This window comes from Lissotriton vulgaris, chromosome 11 (genome assembly GCF_964263255.1).
Source record: "Lissotriton vulgaris chromosome 11, aLisVul1.2, whole genome shotgun sequence".
Taxonomy (NCBI): Eukaryota; Metazoa; Chordata; class Amphibia; order Caudata; family Salamandridae; genus Lissotriton; species Lissotriton vulgaris.
Window position 1 is genome coordinate 1108600369 of NC_141699.1, and position 21833 is coordinate 1108622201.

At 42.9% G+C, this 21833-nt stretch overlaps 1 protein-coding gene across 2 annotated transcripts in view; it reads left to right on the plus strand.

The window, feature by feature from the left end:
* LOC147684253 (putative cation-transporting ATPase 13A4) overlaps positions 1–21833 on the plus strand; it is a 296688-nt gene that overhangs the window by 173889 nt on the left and 100966 nt on the right. For both annotated transcript variants that reach the window (XM_086944650.1, XM_086944651.1), the window contains 4 exons: positions 6608–6765; positions 8496–8684; positions 10101–10162; positions 12816–12966. In XM_086944650.1, coding sequence (XP_086800776.1) covers positions 6608–6765; positions 8496–8684; positions 10101–10162; positions 12816–12966 — 560 coding nt within the window. The remainder of the gene's footprint in view (positions 1–6607; positions 6766–8495; positions 8685–10100; positions 10163–12815; positions 12967–21833) is intronic.

Sequence of the window (21833 nt, forward strand, 5' to 3'; positions counted from 1 at the left end):
GTGTCCACACTGCCCTGTCGCTGTTCTGATACTGATGTATGCCCTCTGATGTACCTGCTCTGGTGTCCACACTGCCCTGTTGCTGTTCTGATACTGCATTGTGCCCTCTCATGTACTGCCTCTGATGGACGTTTTCAGTGCAATGGACTGTTGGAGCACTTGGCCCCTCTCATGTACTGCCTCTGATGTACCTGCTCTGGTGTCCACACTGCCCTGTTGCTGTTCTGATACTGATGTATGCCCTCTGATGTACCTGCTCTGGTGTCCACACTGCCCTGTTGCTGTTCTGATACTGATGTATGCCCTGTGATGTACCTGCTCTGGTGTCCACACTGCCCTGTTGCTGTTCTGATACTGATGTATGCCCTGTGATGTACCTGCTCTGGTGTCCACACTGCCCTGTTGCTGTTCTGATACTGCATTGTGCCCTCTGATGTACCTGCTCTGGTGTCCACACTGCCCTGTCGCTGTTCTGATACTGATGTATGCCCTGTGATGTACCTGCTCTGGTGTCCACACTGCCCTGTTGCTGTTCTGATACTGCATTGTGCCCTCTGATGTACCTGCTCTGGTGTCCACACTGCCCTGTCGCTGTTCTGATACTGATGTATGCCCTGTGATGTACCTGCTCTGGTGTCCACACTGCCCTGTCGCTGTTCTGATACTGATGTATGCCCTGTGATGTACCTGCTCTGGTGTCCACACTGCCCTGTTGCTGTTCTGATACTGCATTGTGCCCTCTGATGTACCTGCTCTGGTGTCCACACTGCCCTGTCGCTGTTCTGATACTGATGTATGCCCTGTGATGTACCTGCTCTGGTGTCCACTATGGGCATGCTCCATTCTAGACTGTGACTTTGCTCCGAATCAGCGTAAATAAAATAGCGATTCATGTGTCGTGCTTTGTCAGAGTCATTCTTGCGTGTGTGATGCTGGTGTGGATTGGTATTTTCTTGGGGGCGGTGGGTTCTGCTCAGGACCCAAGTCCTGCAACAAGAAGTGGGGTGACGCAGAAATCACGACAGGAAGTGATAGGGTGGCTTCCACTCAGTAGCAGTTTATAGTTATCATGCTCCCTGTTAATTAGTGGGGGGACGCCGTCCACCCGCGTGGTACCCCGACTTGAGCCCTGGTTGTGCTACGTGTCACTCTCCCCTACCTGGGTCACGGCCCTTGGAGGCGTTGCCGTACACAGGCATTTGTGCATTTTGGGACATGTCACTCCCCCCTCCCTACGTCACCGCCCTGGCCGGTACTCCTCTCCAGACAGCGAATGCTTAGGTGCCTACCTGCGTCGTCGTCGATGGTGGGCCAAGACGAGGACGTACTGGATCGCGTAGAGTATCGGGTAAGCCTGTAGTGCAGGGTCCATGTCGGCGTGCGGCTCGTGGTGGGTATGGTCGCTGTGGAGCATCCGCCGTGTTCAGGCAGGTTGTTTATCCGCCGCGCTTTTATGTGTGTTTTCCGCCATCTTGATTTGGAGGACGGTCCTAGTCGTCAGTCCGTACGGCGGAGTCTCTGGAAAGGTTACGTCCGCTGCGTGGTTGGGTGTGGTGGTGCGGCGGACCGTGTTCTACCGCCGCGGACGGAATTTGCCACGTATTTCGTATCCTGATTTGGCGGACGGAGTGTCCGCGACGGGCGCACGGAAAATAGGCCTGTTCCGCATACTCAGGGTATGCGGAGGCACTTCCGTCCGCCATCCTAATGACCCCCTAAGTGTGTTATGAAATCACTATTACAAGTATAGAATTATCTATGCAGTCACTCATGGAATCAATGAGTTACATGTATACTTATTTATAAAAGCCCGTCCCGAAGTTGTTCGGGGAGAAAAGTAATATGTGAAAAAATATTATAAAGCTTTTAATATTTCTCGGTACACAACATTTATGGTTTCATTTGATTGTGGACGTAGAATAAATTGGTTTTTCTAATTTCCAGACCTTGAAAGAGCAACATATAACTGCCCATGAGTGAAGCAGTCTTCTCGTAAGTCAATGCCTATAACTTTGTATGTTTGTCCTTGAGATTTGTTAATAGTAGAAGCAAAAGCAATGTTAATAGGGAACTGCAAGCGTTTAAATTGAAATGGTAGATCATTTGGGATCATGGGTATGCGTGGAATGTGTGCTAAGTCTCCTGTGGCAGGGCCAGAGAGAATAGTGCCTTTAATGACATAGGGTAAAAGACATAACTTGGAGTCGTGTCCCATTGCAGAGATCAGGCGGATGTAGGTTGCATATAAACATGATGGGAATCCCAACTTTCATTTTAAGTACATGAGGTGGAAGTCCGGATGGGTTAAGTGAGTTTAGGAATTCTTGAGGATAATGCACGGCGTCTTCAGTTTCGAATACTGTATCAATGGATTTTTAGACTTTTGTGTCTCCTGGTATTTGTAGTAGTATGTGTTCATTGATATGGTTGACACTTGAGTTTCTGGGTGCAACTATAGCTCTTTGGCAAATCCACCGGAAGTCTTTGCTAACAATCTGCTTTATGTCCGGGTATACATGTTGTATGAGTTCCTGTAAGGTAGACACTGGCGTACCAAAGTTGTGAATATTAATATTGTCGTTATTGGTAGGTACTTCACCATTACCAAGTTGGAGTAGAAGATCAGCAAAGTGACTATCTCCACCACCTAAATGTGTCCTCATGTTAGTGCGTAATGTGGGAGTTTGAACACAGTCCCAGAGATGTGATGCTTTTAAGCATGCTTTTAGTATGTCCACACGTGTTCCTCTTGGAACAACAGGAAGAGTTTGTCTGAAGTCTCCAGCAAACACAAAAATAACACCACCCATTATGGTATTAAAATTTCGAATGTCTTGTAGAGTTCTGTTGATGGCGTCTATATGTGCGTGGTGTGTCATAGTACATTCGTCCCACATGATAAGAGTCCTTTGCATTCTCATGATTAAAAACATCGAAATAGAAGACATAAAAAATATTGTTTACAATAGAATAAAAAAAATGTATTAATATTTGTTATCACTATGCTTTTTAATTGAAAAAATGCCAGCATTTGTAAAGCGTAAAGCTACCCCCGGAAAGGTATGCCGGCGCTTGGGGCGTTGGGAAGATTAGGCAAGGTGTTACCTATAGTGAGATAGTGGTGGGCTAAGACTCGATGGACTTTGAAATCGAACTGTGAACGCAGTTCTTGAAATTCAGGTATTATAGGTGCTGCTTCATACTTTTACCACACTTATATGTTAATTACTGCTTATTAAGTTGAAAATATTCTTAAATTAGAAGTAGGGCTCCTTGACTTATGTTTTTACTGATTTTTATAGATAAATACAGACAGAAAAGTATTTATTTTCCTCTCTGTATTTATTTTAAAGTGTGGATAAATACGGAAATTGGGTTATTTTTTGAGCGATTGTAAATGCTATCAATGATGAGTAGTAGGCCAATAGGTCTGTCGTTCTAAAAGTAAAAGGGTAAAAACAATAAAAGACTTTTAGTAAAGAGCCTTAAATCGCAATATAAATCTTCGTATAAGAAAACTTGCACATTTTAATATGAAGGTTGTGTATAGTTTATCATCTAAGAGTGTTTACATGAGTGAAAACGGTCAATCTTTTAGCCATGAGTGCATAGTTATAAGTAAAATAAATGTGGAAATATACTAATTTCAGATTCATTTCTTTACAGAATCTGAAATATATATGGGTAAATACAGATACAATTATTTTGAAAAAAAATGGATAAATACAGATGGAAAAGTCCCAAAAATAAATACCATAGAACCAGGAGGTATAATTATAAGTCATAAAACACTACTGTTAAGTTTGTTTTTACCATAAAAAGTATACACGTGTTTTTAAGATCTATTTAATAAACACTATGGGTTATAGGGATATTGTAGTTAGATATTGACATTTGAAAAACCTTTGAAATTCACTGAAAGAAAACATAGGTTTCAGGCAGGTTATAGTTGGGAAGTATCATTTAAAAATCCTTAGAAATTCAATTAAAAAACCATCAGTTTCAGGGGTGTTATAGTTAGCTGGACATTTCACTCATACAAAACCTTTGAAATTCCTCAGTTATAGTTAGTTGTACAAACTGTAACTCTCGCCCCCGCAATCCACTGCTGATGATGTCACATAATACATCATTCATGGCATGGTCAGGGACATCACTGATGACATCTCAAATGACATCACTGATGACATCACTGATGACATCATCCACGTGACAATCAGATACACCTCATCATACACCTTTCATCACTCACTGTAAAATACATAGTACTATATATGAATCCATTGACACACCAATACAAGTATCTAAAAACCCACTCAGTGGTTCCAAGATCTACACACACATCTAATCAATTACCTATAGATTCACGCATACATGCTGTCAATGATCAATAGAACACTATCAAATATACTTATACAGCTATATTGACAATATAAATCAGCACACATCCTATTCACTTATGCAGTCATCCTACTCACTTATGCAAATAATGGATCATGCTTACATTTACTCAACTACACACTTATACACACACCACTTCATTTATTCATATAGACACTAACTCATACTTAGTGTGTTATAAAATCACTATTACAAGTACACAGTTATCCATACAGTCACTCATGCAATTACTGAGTCTTATATATATACTTATTTATATACAACAAATGTCACATACACTGCCTTTTATTATTCTAGTTTGTTGAACATGTACCATCGAGAGATATATTTGCTTATCACCACACCCATAAACATATTCACTCACACAAACAAATATTATAACATCTAGTCTTAAAGTCATATACCTACTGAATCAACTATTCACACATCTTTGGGCAGTCACACACCCCAACGAACCACACACACATTCACTCTTCCCTACAAATACTCAGTTAACTAATCAATAACTAATATAGACTTTCACGTAGCTAGTAACCAACTGGTGCAGCAGTTTACACAACAACTGACAAAGTAATACAGATATTCACACAGTTTAGTCACTATCCAATATATTTAGTGAGACACTATCATTTAGTCAAGTAAACAGTCAATCACACTGCTACTAAATCCTCCATCCAGATATGTATATATCCACTCATTCTTCAATGCAGATTGCTATATATATAATACATATCTGAATAACTAACCAAACCTGAAAATGGGTACAATAGCCTGTGCTTAATTTTTTGTCAGACATCTAGCTGGAACTCCAGGAGCTCCCACATTATTCAGGGGAATTAACTTTGCTTTCATCAAACAATCCTGCTTATTTATGTTCCTTAATATGTGGGCGTTGATGGATACAGGGATGATATTTCCTATCCTGGATACAGAGATAGAAAAGACCTGCTGCCTTGGTGTTTCTTTTTTTCACTTCTTAGTCTACAGTCAGATGGAGTCCTCTCTCTGTGTTTGCAACCAACCAAGAGAGATGGTGAGCGTGTCTGCAGGTTGTAATGGCTTTGTAAAGGATGCAGGCCAGTGAGTGGAGTCAAAGGAGTTGCCTCCTTATTAGGGTGATCTGATCATATTTCATCAGGTCATGGATGAGACACACTGCAGTATATAGGCTTCCTTTATGGATGCTAGCGGGAAGTCTGGGAGGCCTTGAGCAGGATATTAGCACTAACAAGATACAAGAGTATAAGAGCATTAACAGCAGTTCTGAAGTTTCTGACTAGAAGAAAGAGTCTCATTTCCTTAAGAAGAGAGAACCTTTATCAGGCTGTGTTTACTTGAGATGCAATTTATACTATTGAAGAACCAGTACTTTGCCATGCATCTAAGGATAATGAGAAAGGACACTCTCACCTGATTTAAATTAGTTACAGCCCCCCAACATAATATCTACAGGATATGGCACAAGAACAAACATTTGGAAGTGAAAAAGGATACATGCAGTCATATCATAATATTAATATCTTGATATATACAAAATGTTATTTTGATATCCGTTGTGTAGTCCACACACAAAGTAGGCAGACATCATGGGGGGAAAGGACAATATTAGACAATTCAAATGTTATTTGTAATTCCATATTTTATTGATTCTTTTGTGAAACAACTGCATATATTTTTGTGTTATGCTTCCAATAGAATGCAATTGTAATTGAGTTGAATGTATATAAGAAAGATTTGAAAACTAGCACAATCATGACTAAATGCAAGGACAATAATAAATACATTTTTCAGTCGCTGGGCATGGGACTAAGTAGGGTGCACTGCAAGAGCACCAACAATCAACCATGTAAATTACTGAAACATTAGACGATTAATCTATTAAATATCCTGTGACATATTGGGCCAAGCTTCAAAGCTAAGTAAGAGCCTCCAGTTTCAGCTTATTGCCCCCTTTTTATTGCCACTTTCTTTTCCCATCATCATTATCTTGCATTATCCTTGGATTGGTAGCCTGCTTGCTTATTGCTTGACTAATCCCAAGTGCATCCTCTTTAGGCTCTCTCTGGAAATATATTGGTGTCAACCATAGTGTGCAGATCTACAGAGCCTGTTTCCATACTGTTCACTGCTGTGCCCAATGGCATTGTTATACACACTTCCTATATATTTGCCTTTCATAACATCATTTTTTTTCTATCTCCACTAGGGTTCAACACAACAAAAGGTGATCTGGTGAGGTCCATCCTATTTTCCAGGCCTGTCAACTTCAAACTACACCGAGACGCAGTACGGTTTATCATGTGCCTTGCTGTATTCGGCCTCATGGCAGTGATTTATACAATTGTGATATACATCGAGGCAGGTGTAAGTAACATTTACTTTATTTCGCCGTTTTCAGAGACTTTTAATGACTTGGTGAATCCAGTTTCAAAGGGGTATGGGTATTGGGGTGTGGGAGGCATTGGGTCAAGGCTAGGGGAGACAGGGAGCATTGGACCACTAGAACAGCCTGAGGTAGAGCTTAGGACTTGGAAGTCAGTGGAACATTGAGGCTTAGGAGAAGGAAGGGTATGCCTTTGGCTCCAGGTGGTTCTTCTCCTGCCTGGTGTGCTGAATGTCACTTCTTGGTGGCTTTTTCCCAAACCTGAAAGGCTCCAGTGATCAACATTAATGCGCTGCAAACACCAGCGGCCATGGAAGGACACATGGTCATTGGATAGGTGTGAGGCCAGGGAGTCATCTTCAATGAAGTAAATAGTGTGCTACTTGTACAATGGAATGTCTGATGCACATTATTTGTACACACCCTTCCTGATTGTTTTTAACCCTGATACAAAGCATTAAAGAATTCCAAAGTAATTAATTAATCAATAGGTAGCTTTTCACTCAAAACCACTGTGATAACTTAAAATGTACTAGTCCGATAAAAAGTGTGCCTAGGACCGCCAGCCCCCCTGCAAAATGTAAGGACTGCTTTCAATGCAGAAAGAATACTACAGACTACTTTTTTCATGGGTGTAAGAAATGTCAGTTCAACCTAGTTGTCCAGTGTTCAGCTTTTAATGCAGAACTTAATTACCCAGATTTAGCTGTACATCCCATAAAAGCCAATTACACCTTTAAAGTGATTGAACACAATCCTATTCTGAACCTTTCTGGCCCATCTAATTTTAATAATATGATTTGCACACATTTTTCTACATTTCTACTGGAAACGGTCCTCGTAGTTCCAGATCCCACATGGAACATATCTCTTGTTTATATGGCACAAATGGAATTCTTGTTGACATCCTTGTATAGTATTTCAAATCATTTTAGAAAAAAAATGTGCAGATGTAAAGTGGCATTGGTCCTGGAGAAACACACCATAAATGGTTGGACCACTTAAATTCTTAACAAGTCTGGTCCTACTTTCATGTTACAAACTAAAGTTACAGTGTTATGCAGTTTAAAGATAATATGTGCAAAGTGAAAAACATATTTTACACTTTATTCAAAAGGACTGTTGCATTTCCTTTAAGTGCCCAATTGAAATATCTTATTTTAGACTTTGGATACATTTGCCACAGAGCTTCCTATGCACAGATAGTCAATAGTCTTCTTGACTCAACCCACACATGTGGGCACTTACTATTACCTCAGCTGTCTGTAGCTGCTGATTTTCTTTAATTGGGCACTACAGGTTGAAGCTCAAAACCATTAAGAAAAATAATTACAGTCAGTGATACCTTACTAACGGGTCTCACACCACATCAGAGGTCCACACCAGTGGTTTACAAGAAAAACAAATCTAGTTGGCGTCTCATTGAGACCCTGGAGCCCTTAGAGGATGGTTACTGGAGGTTTGGGTAAAATTAGCCAACAAAACTGTTCCTTAACAGTAAGACTGTGACTGTTGATCAGGACATATGTTTGTCCACACATGAAAGAGTCTGTTCTTTAAAAAGCATACCACTTTTAACTTAAGGATATAAAATAAAAAGGGATATGGTAGAAATTTAAATTGCAATTAGCAGTGTTAAGCACACCAAACATTCTAACTATAAAGGTCTTTGTTTGTGTTTGCTTGCAATGTCGTGTCTTTCCTCCACCAGGAATCCGCTGGGAGAACGATAATCATGGCGATCATCATGATGACCACAGCAGTGCCACCCGCTCTCCTGGCTGCTTTAGCGGTGGGTGTCATGTACGCCCAAAAAAGGCTGAAGAATAAGGGCATCGTCTGCTTCAGCCCTCAGCGGATCAACCTATGGGGACAAGTCAACATTGTCTGCTTCGACAAGGTAAATGCAGCAGTTTGAGGCCATCTTGAATGCACCTGTTTACAATCACATCAGCTTTAGTATATTTTCATAGGGGAGCTGTAGCCTGTAATAATCGGATTTGCTACAGATTTCTATGGAGGGACTGGGATAATGAACATTCAGTACTAGAGTTTGGCAAAGGTTTAGCTCTGTTCACACAGTCAGGCACATACAAGAATGTTTAGTTTGACTAGTCTAACCTATGACTCCAGAGTGTGATCAGCTTCATCCGTAGCATAGCTAAAGGTCAACTGCCCCATCTTTGCAATGGCTTTCTTAGTCATTATGACCCCATGGCAGGATATTCTGTGCCAGGAAATCCAGAGAGCTGGAGATTGGACAAGAGCTTATCCTGTGCATTAGCAGTCAATGAGTGCTTGTTCGCTGTATCGTTATTTCTGGTGGCAACCAATACCCAACTCTTTCATAGTGACATTCCCACTGTGAGGGCTCTGTGTGCATGGAGAAGTGACTAAGTTGGCGGTGATTCCAAACCTACTCGCAGGAAAATCATAGTTTTTAATGCACTTAAAAAAATCGGTATGGAATATGGGGTCTCATTGTAAAAATGGGTGAGTTGTATGCTTCACCAATTTTTCTTTCCTGAAACAGAACAGCCCACCACTAATTGCAAGTATGATTCTCTTGTATATGCCACTCAGAATCTCAACCAAGATTAGGTTGTTGGCTGTGAAAGGCAAACACCATCCAAAAGTAGTATTGTTTATGTAGATCAGGTTAGGATTCATGGGAGGGGGTGCATGGTACTTACCTGTGTGATACTTACCTGCGTGGTGACATCCTTCAGGGTAAAGACTGCATATACCTTTCACCTACCACCAGGTTAGCAATGTCTGTCCTTTCTTATACTCTTTTCCAGGATTAGGCAACATATGTGGAGAAAATGTCCAAAATATTTGTACAAAGAGGGTTGGGAGCTTACCTCTAAGTATGCATAGAGAAATGGTTACCATCTCCCAGCAAGGAAGTAACATATTGGCCTCATCACAAGACACATGCCTTTAGTCTTGAATCCACTTCCCAAAGTCATGTCTATGTCAGAATTTGATGAGCCTGGACTAGCTTGCCAGCAGTTTCTTTTCATTAACACATTCTTTGCAATCAAAACTGCATGATGCCATCGTGCATTTGGATTTTGGTTGAAGAGTCAAGGCTGCAAACACAAAGGTTCAGCAATCCAAATGTATTTATGATAAATTATGGGATGTCCAAGCTAGTAATTCAAATAAATGTAATTTTGAACAAATGATGTATCTGGGACAGAGATGAAAGATGAAAAATACATTACTCAGAACCAGGATGCCTAGAATCTTCCTAATTTTACACTTTCTGGAAGTGGTGCAATAAGTAATGTTATTTGATATTCTTCCACAGACAGGAACCTTAACAGAAGATGGCCTGGATCTGTGGGGACTTGTGCCATCAGGAGGGAACAGGTGAGGTTGGCCACTACCTAAATGGACATTCTTTTATTGTTTTGAGAAGATGTGGTCTGTGTCTTAAAGAACAGAAATAGAAATGTAATTTTCTTGAATATAAATTTCTTTTCTATCATCTTTAAATTGTATATTAACATGCAGTGAAAACAATGTCTATAGCTATCATTTGCCAGCTAAGACTTCATAATTAGAGGTGGGCCATAAATTCTGCTCTGTCGGCAGATATCCTTGAGTTTTGTCTACTCCGTGTTGCACTTGTAATACAGAGTTCTGGCAAAACTCCGCCAATCACAGCGTGGCAGAGTTTTTTCTCACGCGTGACTCGACAATGGTCAGTTGATGAGCATGCATGATAATTGGCATCCCATAGTGCAATGTCCGGGTGCTAGTATGGCACCCAGTGAGATTTTCTCAATGCGGTTGGTCACGACTGTTCACAGTGAGAAAACCGCCGCTCGAGTAAAAAATCGACTCAGGTGACAGCAAAGAAGGATGCCCTCTGGCACGTTTCATGGTGCCATTCGCGCTGATTTTGCAGCGCGGACCAAGCTCCTGGCTCTAAACATCAGCACAACATGCTGATTCCACCCGTTCGAGTCGCTCCACGGAATCTCATGGAGTTGTCATGTAAGTGAAACTCGGCGAGTTCCGTCCACTCCTTCGCATAATAATAACCACAAATTAAGAAGAGGCACTGCAGCCCTGATTTACCAAAATTCTTTAAGAGCTTAACTCTGCCTTTATATTGTTTTATGGGCTGAACAATGTCCTTTCCCTCATTTAAGACAATCTTAAAACTGCCTTAAATTGGAAGTAATAGTCTTGAGTCTCTTTCAAGCATAGATAAAAATTTCTCTCAATCGCTGACGTATTGTCTAACTGAAAGCTGCTTCAAGGTAGTCTAACAACAAAGGACAGACCTGAGCCTGGTTAAAGACAGTGTGAAGACTGTTTAAATACAGAATAAAATATTTTGTAGATTTCACTCACTTGTGTACCTCACATCCTTGGATGTCTAAGTTAATAAGTGTCTCACACCATAGGAGTACGTGTAGATTTATGAATTTCCTTATGAGACAGATGAAAAGAGGATGGATTGCAAACAAACTGAGCCACAGAGGTTTTATCTGGTTGGTCCTGCACAGGCTTGAATACACATGTCCGTGGGAGGTAGACATGTCTTAAATACAGACATCTGGAACAAATGCACCTTTGGACTTTGATTGACATTTTGCTGTTTAACCTTGAATCTTGCAATTCTTTGGGATTTTTTCAAAGAAGAGTTTGACCCAATAAAACAAATGGTAAAAGTAGCATTATGTACACATGCATGTCTTTACTTCTCCTTAAATTGCCATCCCTAGCACGAAGACAACATGGAGGTGTACAGTCTAGAAAAAGTTAATGAATTGAGTAAAAGTTGTAAAAGAAAAATATCCAGACACATTGTGATTCAAGAATTATAAATGACTACAGATATCAGCAACTGTTCAGTAGAAACAGCACTAAGTCAACCACTGAAAACTATGCAGGAATGAGGTATCTCAACAGGCGTGAATTAAAGAACTGGCCCGGAAATGGATTCTGGTGGCGGGAGGAAGCCCCACACTGTTAGGAATTCTGCAGAGAGTCTGAGCAGAGAGATCTAGATGGTGGGATTTGTGAATATCCAGACACACCAGATCTAAGCTTGTGATCAGTCTGCAAACTCTGCTATATGCAGCTTTCTGGGTGGTTGTCCCATGACAAGTGCATTGTACATCATGCGTGAAAGTTAGAAGGTGATCGCAAAGAGCAAGGTAGCCATTGTTATGAACAAAAAATAGGTGTGATGTGGTTAAGTGAGGAGCACTGGTGAGAAGGTAGTCTGAGAGTGGATCATACCTTTTAGGGAAGCAAATAATGATAGAGATAGGCCAGAAAGAAGAGTGGCACCACCGTTTGGCCTTGAAGAGATCAGGACATAACCATAGTCAGATGATGGCAGCAAATGGTTTAATCTCCACAATAAGTAAAGCTGAGATAAACATGTAGCAATCAGTTTACTTGTGTGTAGTGTGAAGTTCAGAGACAAGCCAAGAAATGTAGAAACACATAGTAGCACCTAAAAAATGAGGATAAGCAGAAGAGACATGCCCAGAGGAAGAGATGAGAAGAAACTGTGGTTTACAAGGGTTAAGCTTTGAAAAATAGTAATATTAATAATAGCATTTGTAGAGCGCAACAGCTACTCAAGCAGAGGTGTCCCGGCGCTACATGGTCACTGTGGGAGAGGGAGGTCCAACTGAGATATTAGCATTGGCTGAAAAGCCATGTCTTCAGGGTCTTTCTGAATTCATGTTCGGAATTGATCAGGCACATACGGGAAGGCAGGGACTTACACAGCCAGGCTGCCCTCACTAAAATGAAGGGCATCCCATCACCAATGGTGGAGAGTCAGACTTTATGGTAATGGATAGCAGTGTGAGCCGACACCTGTTGACACAGAGAGGTATCATCCCATACTGGTGGACAGAGGCGCCTTTGTCGAGTCATTAGGATACCGCCCACCTTCATACACATATCAATGCTATAGTTCTTATTCTTTTAATACAATATCACTAACACTTATTTCTGGCAAGCATGAGTCCTCACCATTTTTTCTGTTCAGTTTTCAGACTGTTTACAGGTTCAGCTCTGGTGCAGCCTTACCCTGGGGGCCGCTCTTGGGAGCCCTCGCGAGCTGCCACTCTCTGATGGTCAACGATGGGAAACTTCAAGGGGATCCGCTGGACCTCAAGATGTTTGAAGGCACTTTTTGGGTAACTCATCCTTGCATTGTTCATATTCACCATCACATTGATATTTAAGAGTCAGACCATACAAACCTCAGCTGTAGATGGAACTACCTCTTACAGCAGCCCATTTCTTTGTATCACCAGAGCATCTAGTACAGCGATCTGTGTCTAAAACCGGGTGAAGATTAGTGCATGCTGCCCTGATCACTCAACTGTCATCTCTTCAAGATCAATGCAGCAATTAACGTGAAGTTGGTTAATAATTGCTCCCATTTTATAAGTGCCATTTGAGTCTGTGGTGTGCTGAATAGATTTTCATTTTCATCCGATACAGCGTACACCACCTCTGCAGCTTACAGTTTGAATTATGCAAACTGATCTCCTATAAGAAGACACAGAATTGAATGAGCTCAACCTGTTTCTTTAAATTTGATTGAAGTGCTTCACTTAATAAAGACAGTGTGCCTTTCTGACCCGCCGATTGATTGTGCTGCCATGTCAGAGACATTTTCTTCCCTGAAGTGGCTCCTGTGTGTATGACAGGAGCTGCATTAGGGAAATTGGAACAGTTGCTGCCAGTCCATCTTCGGAACAAAATAACTAATGTTTCACATGTACCAAAGCTTTTCTTTCATTGTATGGAGGACAATTGTTTAATTTTCCCAGCTAAGTTTACCATGGTTAATACATGGCAGATCCAGACAGGAAAAGTGCCACTGGAATTGAGCTGTTGAGGTAGCCACCTTTTCCTGCAAGTGGGGTGGGGGACATGAGGCATTTTGGCATCTGTGTGGTTTCCATCTGCATCTAAGTCAACCCCAAATATACATATGCTATAAGAGAACATAGAGAAGGCAGCATCAGTTTTTAATGAGGTTTGACACCTAGTGGATTCCCTCTGTGACAAGGTAGCTGGACGACTCGTGGTCTGTAAAAAGCTTAGGGTTTTCCTAATTGGCATCCTCTTTCCATGGGAACTCAGTGTTGTGTACTAAGCATGTCACTAGAGTAAGCACAAGAATTTTATTAAATGGTTAAAAAGTGTGAAGGAGCCACAGAAACAACATTTCTGAAGCACCCTCAAACTTATAAAAACTTAGAAACAAAGGCAGAGAATGTGGTTTTCATTTGAATCTAATGAGGTGACCTTGATCTTGAGTGGTGTGTTCTCCTACCCTAACCTCTTCTTCGGCAGTGCGCTGCCCGTACGCCACAAGATGGGTCACGCATCTGCTCCTCCTTGTACCATGGTGCGCCGCATTGTAAATGCAGCACATCTGTAGAGGCACAAGGGGGGGGTTGCATGACCCATCTGTTCTGGTGCATCCCTGCTGATTTGCAGAGATGCGCCAGAAGTTGTAAATCTGCCCCTCAGGACCTAGACTCCAGTAGTTACAGCAACAGTAAAGGACACATCTGTCTTCACCAAGACCCCCCCTGAACAACTCAGTGATCGCTTTCTTCATTTTCCCGGCACTCCAAGTAATTAAGATTGATAATAGACCCAACAGAGACTTTAATAATCAACAGGGATCATGAAGGTATCTAACTCACACCATTTAGCTTACCGGTAATCTACAAAAACAGCCGGGGAGGGAAGGTGAGTAGAATGTTCTTTTCTCTCACCTTTACCTCCTATATTTCCCACTTCATTTTACCTTTGCTTTGTTTAAAATCAATAAGTGGCAACTGAATTTAAACATTTTCGCTTCCAAAAGCAGATATTATCAGTTCTATCACCAGTCAGAACAGTTCCCCTATGCGTACAGCAATTTTAGATTTGATAGACAAATCTTGCATAAAGCAGTAATTATGCCCATCAAAGAGACCACACACCATGTCCAGGACCACACAGGACCTGTAAAGCAAGCTTTTAAAAAGCGGCAAGTCAATTACATCATTAGAGCAACTCCTTGCCCAGTTCTTTAGTATCTCCAAAATCATTTGGTGGAGTGGTGTGGCTCACTGGTTAGAGGCGGCAGACCCGGGAGCAGAAGTCGGCCCGGGACCAGGGTTCAATTCCCGACGCGGCAGGGTCGTGGACCAGGGTCAGCGGACTCGACAATTCTCACCTCGGTGCCTACTCTAACCTGGGGTCCCACTTGGCAACTCTGGGCATTAGCTTGCCTAATCTCCACAACGGCCCCACCAACGCCGGGGATGCCTGGCTCCACCTTGGGGATTCCCAGTAAGGACCATCTCACAGGGAAAGCCAGGACGGGTTCCCCAGCGGTATACAGCGCCGGGACGCCCCTTTGCTGGGGCAGCTGTGCGCTTTACAAGTATACGACATTTAACATTTAACATTTCAAATGTCTAATTGAATAAAACTTTATTAGAACAACCAGTCCTAATGAACACAACCACAGGAAACTGCCAAAACATTCCCTAACTTACAAATACAGTTGAAATTGTGGCAGAGGTCCACCATCAACTCCTGCCTCATCGATCCTGCCTACTGGCTCAATCCTGCATACAACAAAGAATCTAACACCGGAAAAGATAGTTGTTGGAAACAACCATACTTTGCATGGTACAACCCCAGATCTTTGCCTTGACTGTTTGATAGCTGTATAACTCTTTGCCCCTGCTAACCAGTCATAAGGTGCCTATGCTCTCCTTTCAACATGAGGAAAATTTGCATGCCTCTAATCTGCATATTAAACATATCTATAAGCCCCCAGTATATGGTACCACAATGTATCTAGGGCGTGTAAGTTAAATGTCAGAAGTGGCCTGCACCACCCACTGTGTCAGCTACTGTGACAGTGCTCACTTGTGCCAGTTTAAACTGCAAATTCAACCTGCCAAAATATCCCTTTTTGACAGGCCTAAAAAACGCCTGTTAAAGTCATCCTAATCTGTCCTTAGTGCCATAAGGCTGGGTGTGTGGCATTTAAAAGTCAGACATTTAAACATGTCCTAACAGTACAAAAGCCCAAAAGGATATTTTCACTATAGCAGGATGAACTGTTCAATAGGAACGCAATGGGATACCAAATTACATTTAATATTGTTATCTCCATCTAGGAAACCAAGTTCATACTTCGACTTTTTAAAACATTTATTAGAATACAATATCATTGGTAAAGTTGGATTTGCACTACCTATTTTTGAAATAGGTACTTTTTGAAAAGTTACCTGACAAAAGCCTCTAGTAGGCCTGAGGTGGAGGTGAGAAGCCCCCTTGATGAGATGTGAATTTTCTTCCTGAACTAAGGCAAAGGTCTTGGGTATGGGGAGGTGTTCTGTTTACCTGGAAGGCTCTACCAAGAAACGTAATCAACTTCTCAGAGGCCAACCTTGTAACAGGCAGATGTTGCTAACAGCTAGGCCAGTCCCTTTCCTTTGTCCCTCCAGTCCGTCAGGCGCAAGGCTCAGTGGGAGAGATGACACCTTCAGAACTAGTGAAGAGTGATTGGTTGCTCATTTCCCTGGCCACATGCAGGGATGTGGACAGGATCTCTGCACAGGGGAATTAAGGTTCTGACATGTTGGTTTTGAGCAGAGGGGGCACATTGGGATATTTTTATGGTAAAACACATAAGAAGTGCATCAAAAGTGGACAGGAGATTTCCCCAACCACAGGGTGGAACTGGACATAAATGTGGCATCCCCATATCTTTCCTCAGCACACAGCTGGACTTGAAATGATTCAGAAGGACTGTCCTGCTGTCCGAAGATCTGAAGTAGACTCAATCTGCTTTCCTTGTACCCAGTATCCCAGACGTGACTCCAAGGGTTGGTTGGGTAACCAACAGTTTGAGCTATAGGGCTACAACAAGCTTCAACAGGCATTTTTTTTGTTTCAACATTATGGGGCATGGTCCCTTCTGCTGGCCTTTCCTGAATCAAGTCCTAATCTCCAAGTGAGGTTCTAAGGGTCTGGAATCTCTGCCAGCATCAGAGAGTACTCCTGGCAGCCTAGCCTTCTGGTCTGGGACTTGGAAACATTTTGCCAACTTTTGCCCTGAGAACCAGCTTGGGACCAGAACAATCGGCCAACTGTTCCACTGAGGGTGCATTCCTGCTGGAACTGAGATTGCCGCAGTTTTCACTATATTCTTCACTACACATATCCACTTGAATAGGACCACCGTAGGGCAGCATCCAATGACTTCGAGCCATCTTTGGCTTGGACTGAAGTCTTGGCCCACTGAGTAAATCCACGCTCAGAAAAGTTTTAATGTCCACATGTAGAAAACGTCACCAGACCAAGCTGCTGCTTGCATCTATTTGATATCAAGGGCTGTTTGGCCATGAAACGTAAGCTTTTCCCAAACTGAGGTTTCCTGCCTTTGTCGACAGCTTTACCAAGAACTGGAACTTCGACTTTCCATCATCGACAAGCCCAGCTTAGGCTACAGACTACCTCCTTGCCACACTGAAGACTTTCTGTTCCATAAAGATTTACAAGTGTGAAGGTAATATTTTACCAGGACAAACTAGGTTCTTGTATCTGATCCATGGTCCATTGCAGTGGACCGTAAACCTTAGCCTTGTCAAGTCCAACACAACAGGTGATCATGGTTGGCGCTAAATGCTTTCTGACGCTATTTTAAATTAAACCTGGGTGGAGTTCGAGGAGTTGTGCTACTCGGAACTCCGTGAAGTACAAAAAAAACTCTGGTGGAGTATAATAGAAAAATGCTGTTCGCGGTGATCGCACTGTGCCGGATGCTTGTCAGCTCTATGCAATCACTGCGAACAACGCCATGCACAGCGCAAACTTTCCTTTTTCTGCCGCTCGAGAAGATTTTACACGAGCGGCAGCTTTCTCAATGCGAACGGGTAGTTTCTCAATACAAGTGGTTGCAAGCATACGTGACCACTCGCAATGAGAATCCTGATCCCCCCAGTTTTGAGAAATCTCACCGGGAGGTTTATTTTCCACGCTCGTGCTTGCCAACTTGATGTTGACAAGCGCGAACAAGGCAAAATCTCACCGGGAGGTTGATTTTCTGTGTTCGCCAACTTGACGTTAATCAACACGAGCAAGGAAAAAACATCTGCACCCTTTTTCGGAACTCGGCGAGCTCCACGTAATGTGGAGTGCGGAAAACGCTGCAAACTCCTCGAGCGGAGCGGTGTTCACCCCCCAGGGTTATTTGAAATTCAAACTTTAAAAATTAATTACTCCGATTTTATGTATTGGATTTTTGTCATTTTGGTGACATTCTATTTAATAAATATTACTATATTTTTCTTAATTGGTTTAGGATTTTTTTTTACTTTACACCTTGCCTCTTCGTTAAGCCTGTCTGCTCAGTGCCATGGCTACCAGGAGGTTTTAGCTCAGTTTAATTTAGTGATATCGTGGTTCACCTTGACAAATATTGTGGTATTATTGGATGAGGGTACTTATCCCCTCCACTAATACCCCAAATACTTTCAATAGTGAAATAAGTGAGAATGAAAGCTTTCCTCTAAATGACTTAGATGTATAACAACTTGAAGAGGCTCTACATTAGGCCTGTGCGTAGTTCGCAGAGTTTTGATAAGCGGAACTCCGCGAAGTTACAAAAAGCTCCACGAAGTTCCACGAGTGGCGGAGCGCAGTGTGAACTGCAGTTTGTGTTGGTATCCCTGCAGCTCGGGTAGGGTTTCTACCCGAGCGGCAGCTCGCATTCGCGAACTTACCATTCACGATTGCGAGCTGTGGAAAAAACTCTGCTGCACATCGCAAAGCGGAGTTTTCTGCACTCTGCGAGCTCCGCAGAGTGCGGAGTGTAGAAAACTCTGCGAACGGAGCAAAGTTCACCGCCCAGGCCTACTGTACATAATAAAATATTACTCTCCCACCAGGCTTCATAACTAACACAACCAACAGTATGGAATAAGGTGAGCAACGGCAGACCATGATAGCCGCACTTCCCTGCTGTATTCCCTGTGTGATTGATCAAACTGTATTTCTTGTTGGGGTGCACATGCAACTCCTGCACCTGCCGTTCTTGGGTGCCAACTGCAAAGCAGAGAAACGACTACACCAGAATTTGGAGTGGTGCACCACCCAGGTGGTCCGTACAATAAGTATATTCACTCATAAAGTTGTGTCAAAAGTATGTTTTTTATTTTCAAAGTCAAGCAACAGAACTGAATTCCAGCCAACACGTTTTGTTCATTAACAATGAACTTCTTCAGGGTTGAAAATTACATCACATAAAATAAATATATGTGTAGAACATGTGGACATACTCAGTTAAATACAGAAATGCTACAGCGAACATTGGGGCAAAAAGGGTGTGTGGGGAACAGAAATGAAAACGAAGGCAGGGGAAAATGGAGGTGCAAAAGGGAGGGGGAACAAATGGGAAAAACATGTGGGTGAACACAGTACGGCTAATACAGTATGGCTAATTGTCCCTATATTCTAATGTGGTTGTGGTCCCTATTGTCTGAGTCTGTGTTGACATAAATATCTGCATGTTATATTGATAGAAGTTCAGGGGGACTCTATGGCAATTGGTGCGGCCCGATAAGGCAGGCAATGAAATATAATAAAAAATTATATAAAATATACCCATGTGGCATACCTATAGCTAATCATTAGCACGTTTATCAGATGGTAAATATGAAGTTTGTACTGTAGTCTTTATGCTCATATGGTTGTGTCACCTGTGGCCTAGTGTGATGGTGGCCTGGTGCAATGAGTATCAGAACCAGGACAGTTCCAGTGAATAAATGGAGTAGTTGCGAACTTGCAATGGAGAGTGGACCCCATGCATGGAATATAATCCTATGGCCAAAAATTAAGTCATAAAAGAGAAAAACTGCATTAAAAACATTAAAAAACAGTAAGAGAGAAGGGGCTGAAGCGAGAAGGCAAAGAAGAGAGAATTATGTACATCCTGATATAGATGTGGTGGAACAGCCAGGGAGAATAGTACTTTTAAAAGCCGTGTCCTGTGGTAGCGTGGTGCGTTTCTGGTCAGTTGTGGTTATCTGGAGTAGTAACAACTGAGCATCAATTCCTCCTGTTGTTCATGGTTATAGAAAAGTTGGGGCCTCCTTGATTAGGGCCAAGGTCCGTAGGATCTTGCGGGGTCACAGAGAAAAGCATTGAGTCCAACGGGAAAGCACACTGGGGAGGTAATGAGTCAAGCAATGGTCCTGGCTTGCATGAGAAAATAATGCATTTGCCGTGGCGGGGGCCACTGTGTTGCGCTTGTCTGCCAGGGACGAAAGCATGTGGGGTCAGTGGGAAATGCTGCAGAGCAGCGATCAGGAAAAGGTGTGTGGCGGGTTGCGCCTACAAAGTGTGACACTGCAGTCGGAAACCATGTGTGCCTACATTAGTCCGAGACATCCCTGAAGCCAGGTAGCAGGTTAAAAGAAGCACACCAGGAAATGGCTGGCAGCAGCGACTTCCTGTTTTGAAGGGGTGAAAACATGGCAAAATACTCCTGGGCACGAGTGCGGGATTATTCGCATGTGTAAGGAAGCTGGAGGAGAACAGGCGTATATATGTGAACCCCAGAGGTTGACAGTAAAAATGAATAATGAAATGAATGAGGCACCGGGCCAGGGTCCTGAGCAAGAGGGAACCCTATGTGTCAAGCGGGAAGCATCATGAACGATAAAAGGTCAGGGTAGCAGTGGGTTGAAGCAGGGAGGGGCGAATGGTAAGCATTAACGGAACGGAGATGTTAAAGGGAGGAGTCAGGGTGGTAGGCTGTGATGCTCCTGTGTGGCCTCATGAGGTGTTAGAGTGACGATAAAGGGAACACCTGGGAGCGCTGCATGTTAGTGGCGGCAGTGTAACAGGTGTGGTGTGATATGGACCGCAAACCCCAAGTGTGGCGATCTGTCTAATGTTGTGATAAGTGGGCCATCTGGTGTGAGAGGAGTGGGGATCCCGGTGAGGCATCAGGGCGTCTAGTAAAAAATGAAGTGCACCGTCAGGTGGGGGAGGAGTGGGGACACCCTAGGGTGGTGGGGTCTGCAGAGTAGAAATCCGATAGTCCGGACCTGAGCCGCATAGTCCAGAGGAAGAAGGGGGAGGTAGGGGGCAGGGTTGCGTGAGCAGAGAAATCAGGTAGAGGAACCGGGCAAAAGGCACAGTGCCGGGGGGCGTTGGTAAGCAAATAAATACCTGTGTGGGCAGTAGGCCTGGAGACACTCGATCTGGTCTGTATCTGGCCAGGGTCAGCTTCTGTGTCGTATATGTGCTGGAAGAGTGGGAAGTCTGCAGCGAAAAAGAATATGGTGGAAAGACTAGGAGGGCCTCTAGTGGAGAAGAGAGTTTGTGATAAATCTGTGGTTCCAACCGACAGGTCTGACCATGGTCAGTGTCAGAACAAGTAAACAAAGTTGTTTGGTGAGTGCTGGAAGTTAAAACCTGGCATTAACATGTGTGCAGTAGGAGTGATTAGCCTGCACGTTGGACAGTTGGCAGCATCAGCACAAGTTGAAAAGGCTATATGGGTAGAGTGACTTGGTGCTGTTCAGACTGGAAAAGATGAACCCCGTGCCTGTGCCTGTAAAGTAGAGAGATAAAACAGGGGGGTGAAGATCCACATGTGAAGAAAAAACAGGGGAGGTGAGAATTCACCTGGAGGAAACATTAGAAAGGCTTCCCAGGAGAGGCAATGTCAGACCCCGGGGGAGGTGGATGAGACGAAAGGCGGATAAGTGAATTGCCCCTGTTCAGAGGGATATTATCCTAAAGTGGGAGAGTGGTGAGAGGGACATAGTTGCTGACCAAGGGTGTATGATATGTCAGAGCGCAGAGGCGGGAGATCTGTGGCCTGTTGACCACAAATGTTATTGGGAGCGAGGCAAGATGTCACAAGAGTGGTGGCATCATTAATAAAGTGAAGCCAAAAGAGACAGTAGCGACGTGCCACGTCTGGGCTTAGGTCAAGAGCCATATGTAAATGCTAATGTGTTGT